The 27522-nt window shown below is 47.9% G+C and overlaps 1 protein-coding gene across 2 annotated transcripts in view; it reads left to right on the top strand.

Annotated features, from left to right (window-relative positions):
- Positions 1–24955, top strand: part of LOC146853993 (acyl-coenzyme A amino acid N-acyltransferase 2-like) — a 49106-nt gene extending 24151 nt beyond the window's left edge. For both annotated transcript variants that reach the window (XM_085651856.1, XM_085651857.1), the window contains exon 4: positions 21722–24955. In XM_085651856.1, coding sequence (XP_085507982.1) covers positions 21722–22318 — 597 coding nt within the window. In that variant the 3' untranslated portion in view covers positions 22319–24955. The remainder of the gene's footprint in view (positions 1–21721) is intronic.
- The last annotated feature ends 2567 nt before the right edge of the window (positions 24956–27522 follow it).

Genomic DNA, 27522 nt, shown 5'->3' with positions numbered 1-27522 from the left:
AAGAAAGAAAATGAAGATAATAGTAAAATAGGTGATCAGCGATAAACAGCAAATAAACAGAAGACAGATAGAGGAGCAAGGAACGGAAGGGAAATAGAGATGGAAGGATACATATAACAGTACATAATAGAAGAACAAAATTGGAAAGACAATAAAAAGTAGCACAAAAACAGCATAGAGCACAAGAAGACAGATAGCTCAATGAACGAGAAGAGGAGCAGAAACATTGAGGGAGCCGAATGGAAAACAGAAAAAAACATTTGCAGGGTGAAGAAGAAATAAGGAGAACAAGGAAAGAAATGAAGGTGGAGTGGAAAGTAATCAAGACCAATGTTTGATTAAAAACAGCATAAGAGACAGATTGCAGAGAAAGAAAAAGAAGAACAAAAAGTAAAATGGCAACCCACAGGCAAAAACGTGAGAGAATAACAGATAAAGACAAGTGGGAACAGAAGGAGGAGCGAGAGTGAGCAAGTGAGAAAAATGGGGGAACATCAAGGATAGAGAAGAGATAAGAGAGTGCCAGTAAGGAAAGGTGAATTAAAAAACAACAGAGATACTGCAAAAACATACAGGAGAGAAAACGACTGGTAATGCTAGGTAGTAAAAGATTGAGTAGAGAGAGAACAAAAGAGTAAATAAGAGCGAGAGAGAGAAGAGAGAGAGAAAGGGAGAGGGAGAGGGAGAGAAAGTGAGGGCACTAATGAAACAGAATAAAACAGGAGAAAATCAAAGAAAACAGGAAAGATAATTAAAGATACAAAGGTGAGAAAACAGAAAATGAGAGCAAGTGTGAAACAAAGTGAGAGTCCGAGAAGAAGTAAAAAAGAGCGTTAAACATAATTGGAAGCGAGACGTGACAAGGGACAACAAAAGCGCCAGGAAAGGAAAGATAATTGAAAAATAAAGCTAAAACTGAAGAGAAAGAATGACAATGGCAGAGGAAAACAACAGATGAATCTAGGTAGGTGTACAGTCGTGTGCGTGTGTGGCAGTCTAGTGGTTGGAGGGGCGGAGTATCCGGGTAAGGGAGGAAAAGGAGGAGCGTGTGAGGGGACGGCAGTTAGAGTAGGGACGGCGAAGTGGAAGGTTGACAATAAAGAGTTGATGTGACAGAACACGGTGTCGGTCGTTATTGGAGTAGTGTCACGACACGACAGCTGGCGACGAAGGTGGGATGAGCGGTGTGCTCTCCTGAACCCCCCAACGTGCGACCTAATCTGCCCGAGCGCGAGAAGCAGAAGAAGACGTCGGGAGCAGCGCTACGCGTGCCACCGTGTTCAGTGTCTGTCCTGAGGGAGCGGAGAGTGCGGGGTGAAAGTGAGACCCTGGCCCCCCCCCCCTGCTTGGTCCCTTCCGAGCGAGTGACCCGCCGTGTGAGAGCCCCCCCGGCACGAAGCGGAAGACGAGCGGATCCGGTGGAAGCGGCAGCACAGCTCACCTGCCTGACACCGACTGAGGCCTCACGAAGCTGGTGAGTGAGGCTCCCAGAGCAAGACGATTAGCGGGTGAATAACGGCTGAGACACGTGTGAAGCCCTGTGTGTGGTGCCGGTCCGGCGGCCATCTTGAAACCAGGCAGTTCTATGAGGACACCCCCATTAAATCGGATAGGCGGCCATCTTGAAGTCAGGCGCCCAGGAGCTACTAAGGGGGATCGAACAAGCACGAGCAAAGGCAAGCACAAAACAAGCACATAAATAAACAAGCACGAGCAAAAGCAGGATAACCTTGCAACAAACCCGAGCAAAGACAAGTAAAAGAGGTAAACGAGCGTGAGCAAAGGCGGCAAACACATCAAACAAGCCCAAGCAAAGACAAGTGAGCGGAGACAAGTCCACGTGAGGCGCAATGTCAAATCAGGGATCACCCATACGCCAAGAGGCGAAACCCATCGTCATGGGACTGTCACACCTGCGCCCTCCAGAGCCTTTGGCGCTTGTGGTCGGAGGTAGCATGGGCCCCCGCTGGGAAGAGTGGATCGAAGATTTTGAAGACTACATCAAAGGCTCCAAGGTACTCGGTGATGAGGATCAACTGATTGCGCTTCGAAATCTCGTAGGGAAGGACATCAGCAAAATGATCAAGGAAATCCCAGCTGCGGATGCAGGGACGTATGCCAAGGTACGGGAAGCGTTGGACAAGAAATTCGTACACAAAAAGAACGTAGACTACGAGCGGTATGTGTTCCAGCGGGCGCACCAAGAAAAAGATGAAGCAATGAGCACATACATAACTCGACTAAGAAGGTTGGGACGCCACTGCAATTTTGAAGCATTCTCAACGGATGACGCCATACGGCTGCGCGTCATTGACGGCTGTCAGTCTGAGACCCTCCGGAGAAAATTGCTAAAAAAAAGTCACACCTTAGACGAAATCGAAGAACTGACGAGAGTGCATGACCAGACCGAGGAACAGGCCAAGACCATGGAAGCCGGGCGCACGGAACGCCGAGAACAGATATGTCAGGTGCGAACTGGCCGCTCTCGTCGAGGGTCCAGGGAGCGAGGGCGATACGATCGGCCACCATCGCGCCGGAGCCATTCTGGGCACCGTCGACCGGACTCAGAGAGGAAGAGCAGACGACATGATTACGTGAAGAAGGCGGCAGCACGGAAATGCTACAGATGCGGGTATGACTTCCCACACTCCGGTGTGTGCCCGGCCATGGGACAGCAGTGCCGCAAGTGCGATCGGAGCAACCACTTTGAAGCCATGTGCGGAGAGTATCGACGCGAGAAAGAAAAGAATTCGCCCGCGATGTCGCGGAGCGACACTCGCCGGCATCATGCGCGAGCGGTGCGTGATCGCCCAAAGTCGTCATCAGGGTCATCGCATTCCAGCAGGGAGTCGCGGACATCGTGATGGTCGAGGCGATCACCCTCTCGAGACTCAAGATCGACCTCAGACGAACGTGAATACTCGGTGGAGTATGCGAACATGATTGCTGATCCTGATCAGCTAAAGAAATACCCCCGGCTGGACATCAGTGTCGGTGAACACAACACAAAATTTGTAATGGACAGTGGGGCGTCGCTAAACTACATCCCAGTGACGGAGTATAACAAAATGAACCCTCGTCCTCAACTGAGCCCGGCATACGTCCGCGTCTACACCTGGATGTCCAGGAAGTCACTTCCCTGCCTTGGGAAGTTTTCAACTATGCTGAGACACCAGACAACATCTGTCCCCGCCGTGATTCATGTCATAGAAGGACCGGAGGCGGACTGTCTCCTTAGTCTGCCGACGGCCGAACGACTCAGGCTGGTGGAAATCCTATACTGTGTCAGCAATGACAGCGACATCATTCACAAATTCCCGAAGTTATTCATGGGACTTGGCAAGATGATCAGAGGCCGGATCCGCCTCCACATCAATGAACAGGTCCAGCCGGTTGCCCAGCACCCTCGGAAAGTGCCATTTCACCTCCAACAGGCTGTGGAAGATGAATTGCAAGAGTTGCTGACGGCTGATATCATCGAACGCACAGAGGGTCCCACCCCGTGGGTGTCGCCAGTAGTAATCGTCCCAAAGAAAGGAACTCCCGGAAAGGTCCGGTTGTGTGTGGACATGCGGATGCCCAACACCGCTATCGAGAGAGAGCGTCACCCAGGACCCCACCTGAGCGACATGATAGCGGCGCTCAACGGTGCGCGAGTGTTCTCCAAGCTAGACCTTAACAAAGGGTACCACCAGCTGGAACTCCATGAGAGCTCTCGATATATCACAACCTTCGCGACACACCTGGGGCTATTCAGGTATAAGAGGTTGAATTTCGGCATCTCATCAGCCGCTGAGATATTCCAAGAAGCCATTCGCCAAACTATCCATCACATCCTTAACACACTGAATTACAGTGATGACATTCTGGTGTATGGGGCGAACGTCCAGGAGCATGACACGGCCTTGGACCGAGTCTGCCACGCACTTCTGGAAGCGAATCTGACACTCAATAAAGAGAAATGCGAGTTTCACCAATCAAAACTGAAGTTTTTTGGGCACATCTTCTCAGGGGCCTGGATGAAGCCTGACCCTGACAAAGTGAGCACACTAAACGACACCAAGAGCCCACGAGATGTCAGTGATGTGCGGTCATTCCTGGGTATGGCGAGTTACTGCTCAAGGTACATGAAAGACTACGCCACGCTTAGCCACCCACTCCGAGCACTGACAAAGCAAGGACTGACATTTGAGTGGACTTCCGAGTGTGAGCGAGCTTTCCAGGAAATTAAACAAGCCGTGGGAGCAGCTGAAAGTCTGGCATACTTTAGCCCGGACCGCAAGACTGAAATTACAGTAGACGCAAGCCCGGTCGGCCTAGGTGCCATCCTGGCCCAATATGACAATGACACAGATCAGCGTCACATAATAGCACATGCCAGCCGAAGTCTCTCCGACACGGAAAAAGCCTACTCTCAACCTGAAAAGGAGAGCCTTGCGGTAGTATGGGCCTGTGAGCACTTTCACGTGTTTATCTATGGAAAGCACTTCACCATGGTGACAGATCACCAAGCGCTCGTCACTATCTTTGGGAATCCACGCTCGAAAATGCCGCCCCGCATTGAACGCTGGGGGCTGCGACTGCAGGAATACACATTCACCATTGTCCACAAGCCGGGGAAATCAGCCAACCCCGCTGACTATATGTCGCAGCACCCCGAGGCATCCCAACTCTCCAAACCGTCTGTCGCTGACGAGTACATCCACTTTGTGGTGGACCAGGCGCGGCCACCGGCGGTTCCCCTAGAGGTCATCCAACAAGCCACCTCGCAGGATGAGATGCTGCAAAGAGGGATTCGCAGGGTGCAGACACACCGATGGCGGCATGAAGAGCCCCATGAAGAGAGTGATCCGACAATGCGCCAGGAACTGCAGGCGTTCAGGAATGTGAGCGAGGAGCTGTCTATCACCACTGAGGGTCTGCTATTAAGAGACCACAGGATTGTAATTCCCCGACAATTGCGTCAAGGAGTAATCAACCTGGCTCACGAAAGCCATCGAGGGGTAGTTGCGACCAAGAGGGCCCTCCGCGAGCGCGTCTGGTTCCCGTGCCTGGACACAATGGTGGAACACACCCTGAAGGACTGCCCCCAGTGTCAGGTAGTGGGGCATGGTGACCCCCCGGCCCCATTGCAAATGACGCCATTGCCCCCTGGAGTGTGGCATAAGTTAACCATGGATTTCTACGGCCCGATGCAGTCGGGCAAATACGTTCTGGTAATCATCGATGAATATTCCCGATTTCCCATTGGTCAGTTTGTGCCATCGACCGGTGCAGCCACTACCATCGCTTTGCTAGACGAAGTCTTCGCAGCCTGGGGTGTACCTAAGGAACTGAAAACAGACAATGGTCCTCCCTTCACCGGGCGGGAGTTCAGTGACTTCATGAAGCTAATGGACGTGCGACACCGGCGGACAACGCCGTTATGGCCACAAGCCAATGGCGCTGTCGAAAGGTTCATGGCCACCCTCAAAAAGACATTCCAGCAGGCCACGCTTGACAAAAGAGACCAACAAACAGCCCTCAACGATGTGCTCCGATCATACCGAACAACGCCTCATGCCACCACGGGCAAGTGTCCGGCAACACTTATGCTGGGACGCCCTGTTCGAACACGGATACCTACATGGGAAGGAGCACTCCGACCTGTATCTCCAGGCCGCACTCATCAAGAAGTGATGGTGGCTGATAGAGCCAGTAAAGAGAACATGAAAGAGTATGCGGACCACAGGAGACGAGCCCGGTCTCTCTCTTTTCAAGAAGGGGACTGTGTAGTGGTCAAGCAGGAGCAGAGCAAGAAGACAGACAGTAGGTTCAGAGCAGAACCTTTGACAGTCACTCGACAAAAGGGCACCATGTTGACTGCGGAATCGGACAGCAGACGCATCACGCGAAACGTGTCGCACTTTCAAAAATGCAGTCCTGCCCTGCAGGAAGCCCTTGAGCTGCGGCTAACAACGCCGAGAACTGAACGGACTGAGAAGCAAGCTGAGCGTGCCGCTAATCAGGAACAGGAAGATGGAGGCAACCTTGGAGCGGTGGCAGAAGGCCGGTCCCTCAGACCACGGTACGAAATTCGACAACCCAAGCGGCTAATTGAAGAAATATAAACTCGTGTTCTTTGTTTTGTTAACAAAGGGGGAGATGTACAGTCGTGTGCGTGTGTGGCAGTCTAGTGGTTGGAGGGGCGGAGTATCCGGGTAAGGGAGGAAAAGGAGGAGCGTGTGAGGGGACGGCAGTTAGAGTAGGGACGGCGAAGTGGAAGGTTGACAATAAAGAGTTGATGTGACAGAACACGGTGTCGGTCGTTATTGGAGTAGTGTCACGACACGACAGTAGGGAAATACAGGGGGGTGCTGAGGAAGGAAGAGAGTCTAAGGGAGAGGAATGACAGGCTACAAATAAAACACAGACAAGAAATGGAGAGTGCCAAAAAAAAGGAAAGGAAAGAAAGATATAAGGGCGGTACTACAATGAAAGATAGAAGAGAATTCAACAGGGAAACTCGCAAAAAAACAGCTGAAAACAATCGTATGAAGAAAGAATAAGAGAGAGTGAAAAGTCAACATAGTCAGACAAGTAAACAAAACACATTTAGGAATGAGATACTGACTCAGTTACTTACAGGTAATCTTTATAACTCTGAATCATGGTTGTCGTCACCACACTCCTTACTAGTTGAGCTATTCCATTGCACAGTGTTTCACCCATACCATAGAAGAAAGTAAGCCCAGCCCTCATTGATTACCACACAACCATATGGTTGGGGCTTACCCTTAACACTTCCTGTAATTGACAACCGAACCATAAGAAAAAGAAACAACAATTTCCGCTCACCTATCATAGAAGGGGAAGGTAGGGAGGGAATGCAGGACTCTGGCAGGGAAGACTATGACTCAGAGTAATGAAGATTACCGGTAAGTACCGAGTCATTATCTACCTTGTCCATCTTCCTTGCCACATTCCTTAGCAGTTCAGTGTTTTAAAAGCTAAAGGAACAGAAAGAAATTAATGACCTGAGTCAAAGGTCTTCGACACCAAGTGTTTGTTGAAAACTGAAATCAGAACATTATGTGTGCACATATTATTCTACTGCAGAAAAGCCCATTCTCCCTCCCCGGAAGATATATCTCTGTCAGAGACATCAAGTACATTTTTTCCCATCAACCAATGACTTCTGCCAGAGAGGCCAGCTAGGGAGATCTGGTGCCTCCCAGATGGTTCACACAGGCCTTTGCCACCTGTTTGTCCGTTCTGGTTTGCACTGGACAGTCCTGCATCAGAGGGGAGAAGAACAGGTGTGCTCTGTAAATCACCGACACCTTCCTATAATTGGATGATTGATTGGCTTCTAGTGTGGTCCGTAGGCCTTGGGCTGAAGAGTTCCCAAAGTTTCTCCCCATCTGAGAATGCTAGCATAATTTGTACTCATTTAAGAAACGTCTGGAGAGACTGGGACTAGGAGGGTTCTCCAAAGTCGGTCATGAATGGCCAGATTTATAAGATAACTACATATATCTAAATGGGGATATGCTAAAAATCTGACATGGACCCGGCCCTCCAGGACTGAATTTGGTGAACCCTGGACTAGAGTGTCATAAGCCTGTGAACTGGGATCCCACAGAGAACGACGATGAGACTCTAGGTGATGCAAGTGGAAGTGAGCCCACGGAAATAGAAACAGGGAGGCTATCATATCTCCCTGAACCCACAGCCACTCTTTTGTTGGGGCTTGCTGAAGGGACATGAGGTGTGAGGGCTGGGATATCAGTTTCTGTTGACGGGCCTTCCAGGAGGAAAACCCTCCATACTTTGTATCGAGCAGTGCGTTGTTGAAATTAAGTTGTTGCGTAGGAACCAGGTGTGACTTCATTGGGTTCATAGGGAAATCATGGCAATCAAGGCAGTCACAGCCATATGGACAGCTTCCTGACCCTAAAATAATAGCATAGGTGAGCTAGTCAGACCAAAAGAATGAAGGTTTTCCACCAAGGGTGCAAAAGTCTTAGTGAACACCTGAGACGCTGAAAAAAAGCCTGCCAGGAAGAACACCGAATTGAAAATAATGACCCAATGCAAAGAATCGAGTAAACTTTCTGAGAAGGATGAATAGGGATGTTCAAATAGGCGTCCATGGGATCTAGAGAGGCCAAAAACATGCCAGGAGAAACAAGTGGCAAGATGTGCAGCAAAAAGGGAAATAAAGGTTAACTTGCTTCAAATGAAGGACTGGGCGGACTCGCCTGAATTCTTCTGTACTATAAACATCAGAGAATAGTATCCCTGACCCAATTCTTCCTTTGGAACTCGAAAAATGTCTCCCTTTGCAAGAAGGTCTCTGATCCCTTTCTGTAAGGCCTGCAATTTGTCCAGGAGCTGGGGTTTGGATGAAGAAATTGATTGGAGGGGATAGTAAGTCGATTTGGTAGCCCTCTCTTATCAACTGGAGCACCCAAGAGTCTGAATCATCTTTTTCCAACGCTGAGGAAAATGCCCAAATCCTTTCACCCACAGTGCTTGGCTAGTCATGATTTAGGGATTGTTGAAGGAGGCTGCAGCCGGGATTTATGTCCCCTGCCCTCAAATGGCTGACCTGCTCACCTAGCAGTAGAGGAATTTCCAAAAGCTCCTCGGAACCCGAAACCTCTTTCTCTAGATGATGGCTTCACTGGCATTAGCAATTTGCGGTCCTCTGCTGGCTTTTTCACCATGTCTTCCAGCTGAGAACCAAAGAGCGTAGTGCCGTGAAATGGAAGATGAGGCAGAAGAGCTTTGTGAGAATGGTCAGCCTTCCAAGTCCGCATCCAAATGTGGTATCTTGCGGAAATGGCAGAAGTTGTAGCCGCTGCAGCAGCTGACAAGGAATCAAAAATCAAGTCTGAGAGGAAGTTAACATCCTGCTTTATTATTGGTCATTTAGATGTTCCATCACCTCAATCAATCAGCTCCTCCGCCAAGTCCTGGAAGTCAGGCAACAGGGCTTGTCCAACATAAGTTGCATAAGCCCTAACCCTTAGCACAAATTTTATGCCAGAATAGGCTCCTTTAATTGCCCCCTCCCTTTTTTATCCACTTGTTCTGGTGGAGAAGCGCCCTCTGAAATGACGGAGCTGCTGGATGCGAGACCCACAATCAGGGAGAAATTGGTCAGCAAAATTCTGAAGAGGATACCTTTAGATAGAAATTGTAGAAATGCAGTCCTTAGCACACCTGACCATTCTCTTGTCAAAAGTCCTTATGAATGGGAAGGGGCTAAGGATTCTTCTTTCTATATTTTAAAAATATAGAAAGCCACTGGTATACAGTCTTACAACAAACAAATGATGGACGGAATGCTGACAATGCATACATTCTCCCCCAGTCAAGAGATCTGGGTTAAATCCATCGTTCTTTTGCCCACTACGCCACCCCAGTTTAGACATGGCCATATGCAAATCAGTCTTGACCCTGTGCCTCATGGGAACAGTCCAGCCCGAACTGCCAAGCCATGTCTTCCCTGGACCGGAATCAAGCATCCTAGGACCGGTTTCTGGCTATCAGCCGTCATCAGCCAGGATAGCATAACTCCTGTGGCGTAGTGAGCACGGGTCCCACGTCTGGGAATACCCATCCCACTTAGGGCGAAAAGCGTTACAACAAACAAATGATGGACGGAATGCTGACAATGCATACATTCTCCCCCAGTCAAGAGATCTGGGTTAAATCCATCGTTCTTTTGCCCACTACGCCACCCCAGTTTAGACATGGCCATATGCAAATCAGTCTTGACCCTGTGCCTCATGGGAACAGTCCAGCCCGCACTGCCAAGCCATGTCTTCCCTGGACCGGAATCAAGCATCCTAGGACCAGTTTCTGGCTATCAGCCGTCATCAGCCAGGATAGCATAACTCCAGTGGCGTAGTGAGCACGGGTCCCACGTCTGGGAATACCCATCCCACTTAGGGCGAAAAGCGTTACAACAAACAAATGATGGACGGAATGCTGACAATGCATACATACTCCCCCAGTCAAGAGATCTGGGTTAAATCCATCGTTCTTTTGCCCACTACGCCACCCCAGTTTAGACATGGCCATATGCAAATCAGTCTTGACCCTGTGCCTCATGGGAACAGTCCAGCCCGAACTGCCAAGCCATGTCTTCCCTGGACCGGAATCAAGCATCCTAGGACCGGTTTCTGGCTATCCGCCGTCATCAGCCAGGATAGCATAACTCCAGTGGCGTAGTGAGCACGGGTCCCACGTCTGGGAATACCCATCCCACTTAGGGCGAAAAGCGTTACAACAAACAAATGATGGACGGAATGCTGACAATGCATACATACTCCCCCAGTCAAGAGATCTGGGTTAAATCCATCGTTCTTTTGCCCACTACGCCACCCCAGTTTAGACATGGCCATATGCAAATCAGTCTTGACCCTGTGCCTCATGGGAACAGTCCAGCCCGAACTGCCAAGCCATGTCTTCCCTGGACCGGAATCAAGCATCCTAGGACCGGTTTCTGGCTATCAGCCGTCATCAGCCAGGATAGCATAACTCCAGTGGCGTAGTGAGCACGGGTCCCACGTCTGGGAATACCCATCCCACTTAGGGCGAAAAGCGTTACAACAAACAAATGATGGACGGAATGCTGACAATGCATACATTCTCCCCCAGTCAAGAGATCTGGGTTAAATCTATCGTTCTTTTGCCCACTACGCCACCCCAGTTTAGACATGGCCAAATGCAAATCAGTCTTGACCCTGTGCCTCATGGGAACAGTCCAGCCCGAACTGCCAAGCCATGTCTTCCCTGGACCGGAATCAAGCATCCTAGGACCGGTTTCTGGCTATCAGCCGTCATCAGCCAGGATAGCATAACTCCAGTGGCGTAGTGAGCACGGGTCCCACGTCTGGGAATACCCATCCCACTTAGGGCGAAAAGCGTTACAACAAACAAATGATGGACGGAATGCTGACAATGCATACATTCTCCCCCAGTCAAGAGATCTGGGTTAAATCCATCGTTCTTTTGCCCACTACGCCACCCCAGTTTAGACATGGCCATATGCAAATCAGTCTTGACCCTGTGCCTCATGGGAACAGTCCAGCCCGAACTGCCAAGCCATGTCTTCCCTGGACCGGAATCAAGCATCCTAGGACCGGTTTCTGGCTATCAGCCGTCATCAGCCAGGATAGCATAACTCCAGTGGCGTGGTGAGCACGGGTCCCACGTCTGGGAATACCCATACCACTTAGGGCGAAAAGCGTTACAACAAACAAATGATGGACGGAATGCTGACAATGCATACATTCTCCCCCAGTCAAGAGATCTGGGTTAAATTCATCGTTCTTTTGCCCACTACGCCACCCCAGTTTAGACATGGCCATATGCAAATCAGTCTTGACCCTGTGCCTCATGGGAACAGTCCAGCCCGAACTGCCAAGCCATGTCTTCCCTGGACCGGAATCAAGCATCCTAGGACCGGTTTCTGGCTATCAGCCGTCATCAGCCAGGATAGCATAACTCCAGTGGCGTAGTGAGCACGGGTCCCACGTCTGGGAATACCCATCCCACTTAGGGCGAAAAGCGTTACAACAAACAAATGATGGACGGAATGCTGACAATGCATACATTCTCCCCCAGTCAAGAGATCTGGGTTAAATCCATCGTTCTTTTGCCCACTACGCCACCCCAGTTTAGACATGGCCATATGCAAATCAATCTTGACTCTGTGCCTCATGGGAACAGTCCAGCCCGAACTGCCAAGCCATGTCTTCCCTGGACCGGAATCAAGCATCCTAGGACCGGTTTCTGGCTATCAGCCGTCATCAGCCAGGATAGCATAACTCCAGTGGCGTAGTGAGCACGGGTCCCACGTCTGGGAATACCCATCCCACCTAGGGCGAAAAGCGTTACAACAAACAAATGATGGACGGAATGCTGACAATGCATACATTCTCCCCCAGTCAAGAGATCTGGGTTAAATCCATCGTTCTTTTGCCCACTACGCCACCCCAGTTTAGACATGGCCATATGCAAATCAGTCTTGACCCTGTGCCTCATGGGAACAGTCCAGCCCGAACTGCCAAGCCATGTCTTCCCTGGACCGGAATCAAGCATCCTAGGACCGGTTTCTGGTTATCAGCCGTCATCAGCCAGGATAGCATAACTCCAGTGGCGTAGTGAGCACGGGTCCCACGTCTGGGAATACCCAACCCACTTAGGGCGAAAAGCGTTACAACAAACAAATGATGGACGGAATGCTGACAATGCATACATTCTCCCCCAGTCAAGAGATCTGGGTTAAATCCATCGTTCTTTTGCCCACTACGCCACCCCAGTTTAGACATGGCCATATGCAAATCAGTCTTGACCCTGTGCCTCATGGGAACAGTCCAGCCCGAATTGCCAAGCCATGTCTTCCCTGGACCGGAATCAAGCATCCTAGGACCGGTTTCTGGCTATCAGCCGTCATCAGCCAGGATAGCATAACTCCAGTGGCGTAGTGAGCACGGGTCCCACGTCTGGGAATACCCATCCCACTTAGGGCGAAAAGCGTTACAACAAACAAATGATGGACGGAATGCTGACAATGCATACATTCTCCCCCAGTCAAGAGATCTGGGTTAAATCCATCGTTCTTTTGCCCACTACGCCACCCCAGTTTAGACATGGCCATATGCAAATCAGTCTTGACCCTGTGCCTCATGGGAACAGTCCAGCCCGAACTGCCAAGCCATGTCTTCCCTGGACCGGAATCAAGCATCCTAGGACCGGTTTCTGGCTATCAGCCGTCATCAGCCAGGATAGCATAACTCCAGTGGCATAGTGAGCACGGGTCCCACGTCTGGGAATACCCATCCCACTTAGGGCGAAAAGCGTTACAACAAACAAATGATGGACGGAATGCTGACAATGCATACATTCTCCCCCAGTCAAGAGATCTGGGTTAAATCCATCGTTCTTTTGCCCACTACGCCACCCCAGTTTAGACATGGCCATATGCAAATCAGTCTTGACCCTGTGCCTCATGGGAACAGTCCAGCCCGAACTGCCAAGCCATGTCTTCCCTGGACCGGAATCAAGCATCCTAGGACCGGTTTCTGGCTATCAGCCGTCATCAGCCAGGATAGCATAACTCCAGTGGCGTAGTGAGCACGGGTCCCACGTCTGGGAATACCCATCCCACTGAGGGCGAAAAGCGTTACAACAAACAAATGATGGACGGAATGCTGACAATGCATACATTCTCCCCCAGTCAAGAGATCTGGGTTAAATCCATCGTTCTTTTGCCCACTACGCCACCCCAGTTTAGACATGGCCATATGCAAATCAGTCTTGACCCTGTGCCTCATGGGAACAGTCCAGCCCGAACTGCCAAGCCATGTCTTCCCTGGACCGGAATCAAGCATCCTAGGACCGGTTTCTGGCTATCAGCCGTCATCAGCCAGGATAGCATAACTCCAGTGGCGTAGTGAGCACGGGTCCCACGTCTGGGAATACCCATCCCACTTAGGGCGAAAAGCGTTACAACAAACAAATGATGGACGGAATGCTGACAATGCATACATTCTCCCCCAGTCAAGAGATCTGGGTTAAATCCATCGTTCTTTTGCCCACTACGCCACCCCAGTTTAGACATGGCCATATGCAAATCAATCTTGACTCTGTGCCTCATGGGAACAGTCCAGCCCGAACTGCCAAGCCATGTCTTCCCTGGACCGGAATCAAGCATCCTAGGACCGGTTTCTGGCTATCAGCCGTCATCAGCCAGGATAGCATAACTCCAGTGGCGTAGTGAGCACTGGTCCCACGTCTGGGAATACCCATCCCACCTAGGGCGAAAAGCGTTACAACAAACAAATGATGGACGGAATGCTGACAATGCATACATTCTCCCCCAGTCAAGAGATCTGGGTTAAATCCATCGTTCTTTTGCCCACTACGCCACCCCAGTTTAGACATGGCCATATGCAAATCAGTCTTGACCCTGTGCCTCATGGGAACAGTCCAGCCCGAACTGCCAAGCCATGTCTTCCCTGGACCGGAATCAAGCATCCTAGGACCGGTTTCTGGTTATCAGCCGTCATCAGCCAGGATAGCATAACTCCAGTGGCGTAGTGAGCACGGGTCCCACGTCTGGGAATACCCAACCCACTTAGGGCGAAAAGCGTTACAACAAACAAATGATGGACGGAATGCTGACAATGCATACATTCTCCCCCAGTCAAGAGATCTGGGTTAAATCCATCGTTCTTTTGCCCACTACGCCACCCCAGTTTAGACATGGCCATATGCAAATCAGTCTTGACCCTGTGCCTCATGGGAACAGTCCAGCCCGAACTGCCAAGCCATGTCTTCCCTGGACCGGAATCAAGCATCCTAGGACCGGTTTCTGGCTATCAGCCGTCATCAGCCAGGATAGCATAACTCCAGTGGCGTAGTGAGCACGGGTCCCACGTCTGGGAATACCCATCCCACTTAGGGCGAAAAGCGTTACAACAAACAAATGATGGACGGAATGCTGACAATGCATACATTCTCCCCCAGTCAAGAGATCTGGGTTAAATCCATCGTTCTTTTGCCCACTACGCCACCCCAGTTTAGACATGGCCATATGCAAATCAGTCTTGACCCTGTGCCTCATGGGAACAGTCCAGCCCGAACTGCCAAGCCATGTCTTCCCTGGACCGGAATCAAGCATCCTAGGACCGGTTTCTGGCTATCAGCCGTCATCAGCCAGGATAGCATAACTCCAGTGGCATAGTGAGCACGGGTCCCACGTCTGGGAATACCCATCCCACTTAGGGCGAAAAGCGTTACAACAAACAAATGATGGACGGAATGCTGACAATGCATACATTCTCCCCCAGTCAAGAGATCTGGGTTAAATCCATCGTTCTTTTGCCCACTACGCCACCCCAGTTTAGACATGGCCATATGCAAATCAGTCTTGACCCTGTGCCTCATGGGAACAGTCCAGCCCGAACTGCCAAGCCATGTCTTCCCTGGACCGGAATCAAGCATCCTAGGACCGGTTTCTGGCTATCAGCCGTCATCAGCCAGGATAGCATAACTCCAGTGGCGTAGTGAGCACGGGTCCCACGTCTGGCAATACCCATCCCACTTAGGGCGAAAAGCGTTACAACAAACAAATGATGGACGGAATGCTGACAATGCATACATTCTCCCCCAGTCAAGAGATCTGGGTTAAATCCATCGTTCTTTTGCCCACTACGCCACCCCAGTTTAGACATGGCCATATGCAAATCGGTCTTGACCCTGTGCCTCATGGGAACAGTCCAGCCCGAACTGCCAAGCCATGTCTTCCCTGGACCGGAATCAAGCATCCTAGGACCGGTTTCTGGCTATCAGCCGTCATCAGCCAGGATAGCATAACTCCAGTGGCGTAGTGAGCACGGGTCCCACGTCTGGGAATACCCATCCCACTTAGGGCGAAAAGTGTTACAACAAACAAATGATGGACGGAATGCTGACAATGCATACATTCTCCCCCAGTCAAGAGATCTGGGTTAAATCCATCGTTCTTTTGCCCACTACGCCACCCCAGTTTAGACATGGCCATATGCAAATCAGTCTTGACCCTGTGCCTCATGGGAACAGTCCAGCCCGAACTGCCAAGCCATGTCTTCCCTGGACCGGAATCAAGCATCCTAGGACCGGTTTCTGGCTATCAGCCGTCATCAGCCAGGATAGCATAACTCCAGTGGCGTAGTGAGCACGGGTCCCACGTCTGGGAATACCCATCCCACTTAGGGCGAAAAGCGTTACAACAAACAAATGATGGACGGAATGCTGACTGGTATACAGTCTAGCATCCACCGGAATGATGTGAAATCATTTATCTTTCTGCTGATGGATGGGGTTGTCTTCTTGATGACCTCGCCATGGAATGCCTGCCTGTGGCACTGAACATGTTTAAGTATCTTGGGTTAGGATATACAGGGACCAACAAGAAATCCCAATAAAGCGAAATTTAAAAAGGAGAAAATAGACAAATGAGGAGAACAGCATATGCAAGAGAAATAACTCAAATTATTAAGGGCACAGAATTAAAAAGAGAGAGGAAGAGAACAAAGAGCTAAAACCGAGTGCATGGAAACAGGAGAGAAACAAAAAAGAGAGAAGAACTAAACAGGAGAGAGAAGGAAAATTAAGAAATGATAGAAAGATAGGTGATAAAAATAATAGGGGAGAGAAGACCTGAAAAATAAGAAGAGAGTGTCAAAGAGAAAGAATGAGAAAGGCACATCAAGCAATTGACTCGGGTGGTGCATAGAAAATAGAGACATATAATAATATGAAGATGATAGGGTGAAGAGAAAGAATATGTGACAATACATTGCACAGACAAAGATATGGGAAAAACTATAAGATCTGGTTCCTGGGAGCTCAGGGGAGCCAGAGTCTACTTGGCTACAGATGTAACAATTAGAGTCATTTACCACTGGTATCCTCAGATCGCAATAATGCTGGACCTCAAACTGGGTAACGAAGTGCTCTCCTTCACACTGACTCTCCATGGATAGCAAGGAAGAGCGATCCAAAGCTTATTCTTGAACTTGATGTTGGTTTGCATTGCCATCTCCCACGTAATCTCTTATGATAAAAATCTGAGTCAGGCAAGGGACCGCTTTTCGTTTGTTATGAAAGAAATTGCCAACTGGATGACTGAAAACTATCTCCAGTTGTCTACTGGAAAAACAGAAATTATGCTGTTTGGCAAAGCCCAATAACTTTGGGCCTCTGATTGGTGGTCTTCTGAATTAGACATCCCTCCTACCCCTCAGCTGGTAGGTAAGAATTTAGGGGTACGAATTGATCAATCCCTCTCTATGAAAGAGCAGGTTTTGTCCAATACTGCTTCCTGCTTCCATACAATACTACTTCCGAGGTGAGCCTTCCCCTTCCTCCCTCTCTCTGCATCGGCACAGACACTTGTTATCTCCTGCCTGGATCATGGCAATGCCTTATTGGCCTCTGCAAATAAGACATTCCATCTAAGCTACAAGTTGTCGAAAACACTGCAGCCCGTCTCATTTGCAACCTTCTTTCCGGCATGGCTTCTTCTCCCCCTTGATACTCCTTACATTGGCTACTAATTTGCAAAAGAATTGTTTTTAAAAATTGCTGCTTAATCCATAGTTCTTTGATCAGAAATGGACCCAGCTATTTATCTTCAAGGCTCACCCACCATCGTCCAGTTAGACTTCTAAGACCAAGTGACAAAGATGTCCCTCGGATCACAAAGTCTCTCATGGGAGGCAGATCCTTCTCCTACCTAGTCCCTATCTTACGGAATGAGCTGCCTTATTATGTTCATACTGCACTGATCACGCCAGATTCCAGAGATTACGGGAGACAGTGCTGTTTTAAACGATTTTCTTCCTGCCTGTGTCTCTGCTTTGTGTTGAGATAACCCTCCCGGGGTGATTCACATGCTCTATAGATTAAGAGGGGCAGATTTACAAGCCCCTTGCACCACTTTTGCGTCACTTTTAACATGGGAAAAGTGACGCAAAAGTGGCGCAAGGGACTTGTAAATCTGCCCCATAATATTGTAGTTTTTCTCTTGAGTGCTTCTCCCCCTGCCAAACTCTCTTTCTCCCCCATTCTTTGTGTTACATTCTCGCTTGTGCACTTCTCCCCCTGCTCCATTACCCTTCCTCATGCACTGCTTTCCCCCTCCTCGACAGCTCTCTGTTGCTTTCTCTCAAGTCGGTGTTCCGTTGCCCCACCAGCACCACCAGCACAACCACCATTTTTGTTTTGGGTGGGAGGGCCAAGTGACAAATTGCTGCTGGCCCCTCCACCTTAAAAAGCACTAGACAAGTAGCTGTGTCTTAGTGAAGCCTGCCTTCCTGTATAGATGTGCTCTCTTTCACTTAGCACAATAGTACTACAACAATACAGTACAATAGTAGATGGGTTCCCTTCCAATCAGTGCAGCCACTACAGCCTATCTTTGTTAATAGTCATGGTCTCTTTCTGCCTCTTGCAGATTGTGATACCCTATATCTCTGACATCTCGTCAGTGCAGCTGTAACCCTCCTTAGATCAGGACATGCCCCATGGCTGTTAGTGGTTGTTTCAATCTATAATTAGGGCAACATCCCTTTGGAATAAGGTATCACATTCTTAAATAAGGCTATGCGCCTATGCTCAACGTCACTACCCTACAAACTGCCAACCTTACTTCCTGCACCATCTTGATGTTCCTCAGGGCCCCTGTACCTTTAGGCAGACTGTTTTCTTCTTTTTACAGCATCCACCTCGTAGTGCGTTGTGCCTCCTGTTTGGATTAGGGTCTCTTCCATTTAGTGCAGAGTGCCAAATTCCCCCATAGTCAGGACTTCCATGCTTTAGTGCAGATTGCCCAGCCTCCCTCTATATTCACCCCCCCTCCCTTGGTGCAGTCTGTCCTGACTTCCACTATAATTACATCCTCTGGCAGGTTGTGCAGCCTGGCTTGGCCCTCACTATGAATAAGGCTTCCGCTCCTTAGTGCAGGCCAGACTGCCTCCCTACCATGTATGCCATCTGCCCCTTACTACTGGCTAGCCTGGCTCCAATAATGGCCAGGGTCTCTGCCCATAAGTGCAGGTAGCTCCTCTTCCCCTTATAGGTATGACTCTACCAATCACTAAAGGCTGGCCTGGACTAACTGTAGTTAGGGTTTCTGTTTTTCAGACACTCTGGAGTGTTGCTCCATTTGGTTACAGCTTAGCTTCGCTATAGTGCGGTCATATATCCCTTGGTGTAAGCTGCCACATCGAATATAGCACGTTACAACGCGGTTGTTACAATGACCGCGTTGTTACCACGCATGGATTTACATCGCAAGTCGTTTCTACGACTTGCGCTAGGTGGTGCGCTGGACTTAGCGGTGGTATAAATTACTATTCCTGCTCCAGTTAGCGCAACAGCAGGGAAGGTGGTGGATTCATAATCCAACACATTCCCTGGTGTTGCACGCCACCTAGCGCAAGTCGTAGAAACAACTTGCGATGTAAAGCCACACGTGGAAACAACACGTCGTTGTAACGACCGTGTTGTTACCTACCTGCCTGGTAATAGCAGCATTGTAAACGCTGTTTCCCGCCACATCCAGCTCAATAGAAAGGCTCTATACTCTTTAGTGTAGAGAATCACTTATAGTTATGGATTCTGCCCTTTACTGCAGGCTCGTCTGGCTCACCCTATAGTGAGGTGGTGTGCCTCTTGGTGCCCCTACATTCATGGATTCTGCTCCTAAGTGCAGTCACCCTCATTCCACTGTACTTGGGGCCTACCCTGTTGAGTGCAGACGGCCTGGCCTGCTCTTCAGTGAGGGTGTATGCCCCTCAGTGCCAGCTGCCCTGGCTGGCTAGCATAACATTAAGAATTTTGATTCAGGCTCTGCCTACAGTTTGGACCTCTATCCATTCATGCTGGCTGGCCTGACTACCACTACAGTCAGCCCCCTCCCCTTAGTATAGGCAGTCCCAGCTCCTTATGGTTATGAAGTCAGCCCTTTCTCCCAGGTGGCCTGGCTCTCGCTTTGTTTGGGGTCTGTGGCCTTAGTGCAGACAGGCCTGGTTACCCGTATAGTCAGGGGTCTGCCAATGTTTTTTGCTTGCCTGGTTCCTACCTTCACCATCATGACTATATGCTATATTATTAAAAATACATTAAATCCTCAATAATTGTTAACTTTGAAGACTCTACCCACAGTTTGTTTCAATGTAAAATACAGTAAAACTCCTAGTTGAATGGTGCTGGAGAAAAAATAAAAATAAAAAATTACATCAATTTAGTTGGGGACTTTAGGACACGTGCCTTGTCCACTTATAGTCATGGCCTCTACCCTTCAGTTCAGACACCCTGGCATTTCTGGAGTTAGGGCTTTTATCCCTTAGAGCAGCTGCTTGTCTCCCTCTTAGCTTCAGATATTTACCTCTTCACATTCACTATGTGTCCCTCTTTCTTTGGGCTGATTGCCCTCCAACTATGAAAGTGCATTTAATTGTGGCACATAATTTGTGACTGTACAGGTTGTTATAAAAATGCATATATGGCTCTTTATTTTTAATTTGTCAGAAACTTGCTTTAATCTTTGAGTGCAAAGAATGCAGCAATACATGGAACATTAGATTAGGTTAGACAATAGTTTTGGCTGGTTATTCTAAGTAGTCCCTACCTTTTCATACAAATATTTATAAATGGGTTTCGGCTAAAAATTCCAGGCCTACCTTACTGCCCTTCTTCAGAACAATACACTTACATGCAGGGCTTCAAACAGTACAGTAACATAGAGATTAAAATGAGGAGCCGTTTTATACATTGTGCCCTAGGGTGCAACGTGCATGTGCACCCGCTTTGTGTTCTCCTGGGGCACAATGGAATTGCTGAAGGGGCCGTCAGAAACTAGTGCATCCCCTTCTGTAATACTGATAGTGCTGGCACCTATTTAGCGTCATCGCTAATAATGACAGGTTGTTCCCTCTATTATATAGGGGCGTGGTCCCATGCAAATGAGGGAATCTCTTTGCCTCTGCGTCAGCACCGTATAATAGACGTGGGTGCAGATGCAAACAGGTCTTTGGGAGGTGCACAGTGTTACAGTGAGGATCAATGCAAGTGTTAGGCTTATGATATGAGATAAGGTTAGGATGAGGGCAAGGTGTAGTATTAGGGTTGAGTGTAGAAGCTCTGCTGACGTAGTGCTGTTGGTATTGTGGTTAAACATTATACACACATGTGGCACCTGTAGACTTAGCCTTATGTATGACACCAGCCCTTAGTCTCATACTGTCAAAGTCCAGACTCTTACATCCATAAATAGTAGGCTCTGTCTATTGGTGCCAACTTACAAACATTTGTGTAGGGGCTCCATGACTTAGTGCAGACTGTCTTCTACCATAGTTCCATAGTTAGGGCCTTTGTTCCTTAGTACAGGCTGCGCCTCCTACTTAGAGCCTATATTCAACAGTCTAGGCTGTGGGTCGTTTACGTAACGGGCTCTTTACCAGATCCAGTCTCTGACCCTTTGCAGACTGTCTCTGTCTATGGAGGGGATGTATTCCTTTTAGTTCAGAATATTTTCCAAAATAGTTGGGAGCTATGTCTCCCTCTATAGCTAGTAAATATGCATCTCAGTGCAGACTGTCTCTCCCTATAGCTAGTACATATGGCTCTTGGTACAGACTGCCTCCCTCTATACTTATGACCTTTGGCTCTTGGTGGATACTGCCTCTATAGCTAGTACATAAGCCTCTTGGAGAAGAAGGCCGTCCTCTGTACATATGGTGCATGGGGCAAGCTGCCTCTCTCTATAGTCATGACCCATGCCTCTCTGTGCAGACTGACTCCCTCTGTAGTAATATACATGCCTCATAGTGCAGATTGCCTCTCTCAATAGTTAGTATTTATGCCTCTTGATGCAGAGTGACTTGGTCTGTAGCATGTAAATATGTCCTTTGGTGCAGACTGTCTCCGTGTGAATGAGGCCCTCCATGGTGTTGCCTGATTCTCTTCCTAAATCCTTTTGGGACTTCTTAGGTCCACCCCTGTCTGGGAGATCTGAATGACCTGGTAGGAACTTGTGAACGGCATGCACAAGACACAAGGCAGGAGGATTGTACTCCATTAAACTGAGGTAGTTTGGCTAAGCTAACCACAGACTCGTATCCAGACTATCTCTGTAGTCTTCTAAATACAAGGTGTCTTTTTGTAATTTCAGGTCAAGGGACCTGGAATTGGAGTCGTCGGCAGCTCCAAGGGGGCAGAGCTTGGACTGGCAATGGCAGCCTTTCTCAACCAAGTGTCAGCGACTGTGTCCATCAATGGCATCCCGGCTCTCTATGGAACCGTACTGCGTTATCGGGGACGCGGCATGCAATGTGCCCCTTACTATGTCGAGGGAACTCTCTTCAGCGACAGAGGGGCTCTGGACTCCACCGGCTTGTATGGAGCACACCGTGAAGAGGCACATGCCGGGGCAGTAATTCCCGTGGAAAAAGCCCGGGGTGGTATCCTCTTTGTGGCGGGAGAGGAGGACAAAAGTGCCAATAGTGTAGAGTTTGCACTTGAGGCACTAGAAAGGATGAGGAAATATGGAAAAGAAGAAGGGAAACTGCTGTCTTATCCAGGAGCTGGGCACCTCTTCGAGCCCCCAGGATTACCCTTGTGCAGGGAAACCCTCATGGGCCGCAGCCCCTTTCCCTTACTCTGGGGAGGAGAGGAGGTGTCCCATGCCAGGGCGCAGGAGCATGCTTGGCAAGAGATTCAAAACTTCCTCCACAGCCACCTTGGACAATCAGGGGGCAGCAAGCTTTGATTGCCTAGACCCCAGGACTGATGCTTTGAAATAAGTGAACCCCCAGACTCCTCCCCGTCCTATTTACATTCTTCTGACATCAGTGACCCTGCCTGTCCGACTGTAGCGTGAAGCCCCACAAGGGTCTACCCTACATCTATACTCTTCAGCATCTACCTCATCCACCCCTGAAGAACACTGGTGACCTTGCCCCCCTCTAGCCCTCCTGTGCTAATGACGTACAGATGTACCTTTACATCAGCAATGAGCAAAACCAATGCTGGGCCCTAGAAAGAGCAGAATTTTGAATCATTTATAGACACAAGTTTCCCGAAATCTACTTCTCGTCTATTTGCTGCTACGTTCCAGAGCAAGACCTGAAAACTCTTGTTCAATCATTAGTGCTATCAAGAATGGACTACTGGAACTCTCTTTTGACTGGTCTCCCAAAGACCTCTTCAATCACTCCTCTTAAATCGACAGCACATTTCATCTATGGGGCCAAATGGAAGGATCAAGTCACCAATGCTGTCTGCTCTCCGTTGGCTGCCCATTGAAGCCATGCTCATATATACAAGACGCCCTACACATCCACTCCAGGTTACCTGGCGGACAAAGGTAAGCTATGGGGGGCAATAGACCACCATGAAATGGTGAAGCCCTACTGCTAGAACCCAGGACCCTTGGAAGGGAACGACTCACAACACAAGCCTTCTCAGGAAGATTGACCAGGATATGTAATTTACAACTTCGAAGGTTATCTTTAAATTGGACCGGAAAGCCCTTCTCCTTTAAAGACATTTTAGCAAACCCCTCCTCTTCACTTCTAACCTCCATGGTGAAATCTCAACTATGATAACAGCCCTGGGATCTAATGCGCTACTTCCCCATCCTCAGCATGGCATCAGTCGACAACCTGTTACTCAACTGTTATCACTGCTGCAATATATAGTATATTCCAATGTTAATGTCTTTGTTGATGTACAAAAGTCTTCAGATAATGTTACCCTATGTAATGATCTGGTGTCATTCTCTAATGTATCTATATCTTCGGATTCTATAATTTTATACTTCATGAAACAAGCCTTGTATATAGTAAAGCGCTCTAGCACCGTTGGGTACCGTCCGTGCTATATAAAAATGTATAAATAAATAAATGAACTTCCAATCAACGAGACAATGAAACTCAAGGACACCCTCTAGATCAGCCTGTGACCTCCAACTGAAGAGAGAGCCACAGATGAGCTAGCCCACTGCTCTCAGTCTTATCCTTCGTGTCGCTTTGTAAAACAGAACGAGCAGGATCCGGTAAAAAGAAGGGCTGCTGAAGCACAGCACGGCCGTAGATAAAGTCCAGCACCAATGTGCATTTTGCCCTTCAGATGAATTTTGCCATTTAAAATGCAGAATAAAGTGGAAAAAATACCTCACTGCAGTAAGTTTAGTTTTGTTGGCAGCCTGCAATACGAGTGCATGCTGAATACCTCATCTGTGACCTTAAGATGCCTTGTTTGTTTATTGCACTGCTTTTATTGTGGTGTGGACCTCCTTCTGAAATAGTTGAGTGCCAACGCAGTGACACAACATGTACACTGGTGGGCTTATTTTATGAGAGGCGTGCGCTGCCGGAGCATCCTTTTTTTACGCTCCGGCAGCATAAGGCTTGCAATCGTATCTATGAGGCCACGCACAGCCATTTTGCATGGCTTTATATGGCCTCATAGATACGGCGTACGGCAAAGCAGTGCTAGTGGCTGTGCTGCTTTATTCTGCACCAGAGAGGAGTTCCATTGGTATGGGTTTTCCCACACAACACCCATGGATTTTGATGCTGCCCCAGATTTACTTAATTACGTAAACCTGGCGCAGCACCAGAACCTTACACCTCCCCAGAGCAGGTGTAATGAGGAGAAATATTTTTTATTTCTCCTCGTCTTTTCCTCTTTCTAGTGTGCTGTATTCTGCGCACACTAGAAAGAGGAAAACGCCTTACAAGATTGTTTTTGTTCAAGAAGGTGCCCCTTCCTGCACACAAACAATCCTGCATGCAACGCAGACACTCTTGCACCATGGTGCAAGAGTGCCTGGGTTGGCGCTAGGCAGCAAATTCTGTGCCAGTGCAGGGGGAAATGAGAGGAATGCACTGTATTTCATAAATATGGTGCATTTCTGCCCTTTCACATTGGTGTAGGGCAGCGCAGCAAGAAGCCCTGTGGCGCTGCCCTACACAAATAAATTCCCTGTAAATGCTGGCCAGAGTGCTATTAATCCTTACATCGAACTTTATGCTATGGAAAGCAGCTCAGATGCATGTTTTAATCTATGTTGTTTGGGGGAGGGCTTTAACTATAATTTCTGGTTGAATCACAGCTTAATCAAGAATAATGTTTCTATTTAGAGTCTTGTAGATTTATAATGAGATTTATATTTATTGCACACCACTTTCATTGAAAGCAAAGCCGCCTGAAATACCTCTTCTATATTAGGACAAAATGGGTCTTAGGACAAAATGGGTGGTCCTGTGCAAACAATGTCACTGTACTTCATCTGTAAATGCAAAATGTGGTGACATTGTCATGAAAATCAGCCCAAACGTACCCTTATACAGAAGACTGTGTTTATGTATGTTATTAAAATGTAATATTGCTCCATATAAAACTGTACTATCCATTATTTAAAGGGCACACCAGAGTTTGTCTTGTCTCATGCACAACAAAATATTCAAAGCATTCTTTCCCAAACATTTTTAAACTATGTAGAATTTTCAAGGGCCATATTTATGGCCAAGTCACACTGCGTGACTGGGAGAGACCATGAATGCGCCGTATTTAGAATGCAACACACATAGAAAGAGGAAAAAACAAGGAAAAATAAATGAGATGTAGGTTTTTGGTGCATGGTCTCCCACTTCTGGTAAATCTGGGAATGCATCAAAATCCATGGATGTTGCATGAGAACACCCATGCAATGTCCATGGAAACGCCACCCTGGTGCCGAGTAATGCAAATCAGCGATGTGTGCTGCTTTGCATAACTCGAGATATATGAATCCACTCAAGTCCATGCTGCGTGGTTCAAGAGTGAAGCAAAGGGGCTTTTGTTAATAGGACCCCAAGTTTTAATAAATGTCACTCCCTGGAGTTATCAAATTTAACACGCGAATGTCAAGATAAAAAAAATGCTTTTTCTTAATAAGTAGTCTTGTTTGTTTTTTAGATGTTAATGTTGGATGACAGGATAGGTTTTTCAAAAGTTTGTCGAGTGCTTTGGCTATTAGGGGCAAGCAACGCCCCTGACTCGGCCCTATTTACATGTCTGTTGCTTGTCCGGCCATCTCTGCTTTCAGTCATGCAGTGCTTAAAGTACTCAGGCAGGTTAACTGCACATATTTTGACGATGGTGTTTGAGGAAATATTAATGCTAATAATCACACAGAAAAAAGAGGGATTCAAGTTAACTATCGGCAGACATTATTAGGCCGTGGAAGAAAATGTGAAGGAATCAGGTAGGATGACGGAAAACGAACACGCAATTCTTGTGCCCCACGTTGGCCACGTGGTGGCAGCAGCATATCGGAGATGTTTTTCATCAAGCAGCATATTGATAAAACCGCTCAAAATGAAGATGCATACTTTGACCCTTGAGAAAATATATTTTTTGAAAGAGAACTATTAGCAGAAAACTCAGTAATATTCCCGCACACAAAATATTTGGACTTTTTTCTCTGCCGTCATCCGTGTTACCGGTGAAACATAGAAATACGGTCACTTCTAGAAGGTAGGAACGTATGAGTGAATTCCAAAGGTTAGATCACTGACCGATGATGGTTAGTCAGGCCAGATGTTCGGCTGCCCCAAGTGCATTGTGGTACTTGTAGTACATATCTCCTAATTGGTCTAGGCAGGCCAATAGATTCAACAGTGTTTTCAAAGAAATCCTTTGGGAAACTGCAGCGCGTGACTACACCTGAACAGTCTTTGTTTTGAATGTCATTTTCTGGTTGTTATGTGCAAGTTCCTTTCAAGTGAATTTCGCTCCTGACTCCACTGCATGTGTTCCAGCCCAGTAAGTACTGCACATTTCTAGAATTTCACCTAATTAATCTTCTCAAAGACCTCAAGACCCCCCCACCCCCGTGCCTTGAGACCCTAACGCAGAGAGGTCTTCAAACGTTTTGATGCTGAGACCCCATTGTCAAAATATTTTAGGTGTAAGGACCCTCCTGACAAAAAATTCCAGAACCTGGCACTCATCATCATCGACAACCATCGACACCCCCAATTACCACAGCAAATAATTTTTACAGAGGGGAAATAATATTAAATAGTGAAACCAAAGGTCAGTGAGCGTGGGGGCGTGGTTAAAGGTGTAGCTAAAAACAAATGGCCTCATTCATGAGGAACTGGCGTAGGGCAGCGATGCATGTCTTCGGCTGCGCTGCTCTACATCAAGGGCAGGGATGCATCGTACTTATGAAATGTGGTGCATTCCTGCAGTGGCGTCACTAGGGTTGGTGTCATCCGGTGCGGGTAAATCATGGTGTCACCCCCTCACGACTTACCGCATGGACCTCCTCCGCTCCGAGTCCACCAGTGGACACAGTTGGCAAATAACGGGACCATACAGAATCCTTAGTAACGTTTGTAAATGTAGGTCCTATATTTACAAAATGTGCCTGTTAACAACAGTGTGATAATGACTCAAGTCAAGTCAAGTCAATTAATCTTTATTCAGGTATAAAAATATCCACAAAAGAACATGACATTTAACAAGATCCAACATTTCATCGTTAAAACAAATTATATATAGATAAAACATTTAAAATATTTCATATCATCAGATATTGGCCAAAGCAACAGCATTAAAACATGCAGAACGTGGGTCGCTTTGTTGACAAATACCCCTAAAGTAGCAGATTATAAAGTGCAGTATTTTAGCCAATGTAAAACAAAGTGCTACAACATGGACCAAGTCTTTGCAAACATCATGACACGCCCTAAAAACAATATGCCAGTCCATACAGAAATTGGCCAAAGCAACAGCATTAAAACATGAAGAACGTGGGTCGCTTTGTTGAAAAATACCCCTAAGGTAGCAGCAAAATATGATATTATAAAGTGCAGGATTTTAACCAATTTAAAACAGAGTGCTACAAGATGGACCAAGTCTTTGTAAACATCATGACACGCCCGAAAAACAATATGCCAGTCCATACATAATGTGGGT

The sequence above is a fragment of the Triturus cristatus genome, chromosome 4_1 (genome assembly GCF_964204655.1).
Source record: "Triturus cristatus chromosome 4_1, aTriCri1.1, whole genome shotgun sequence".
NCBI lineage: Eukaryota > Metazoa > Chordata > Amphibia > Caudata > Salamandridae > Triturus > Triturus cristatus.
Note: the sequence above shows the minus strand (reverse complement) of the source record. Positions and strands in the feature narration are given on the sequence as shown.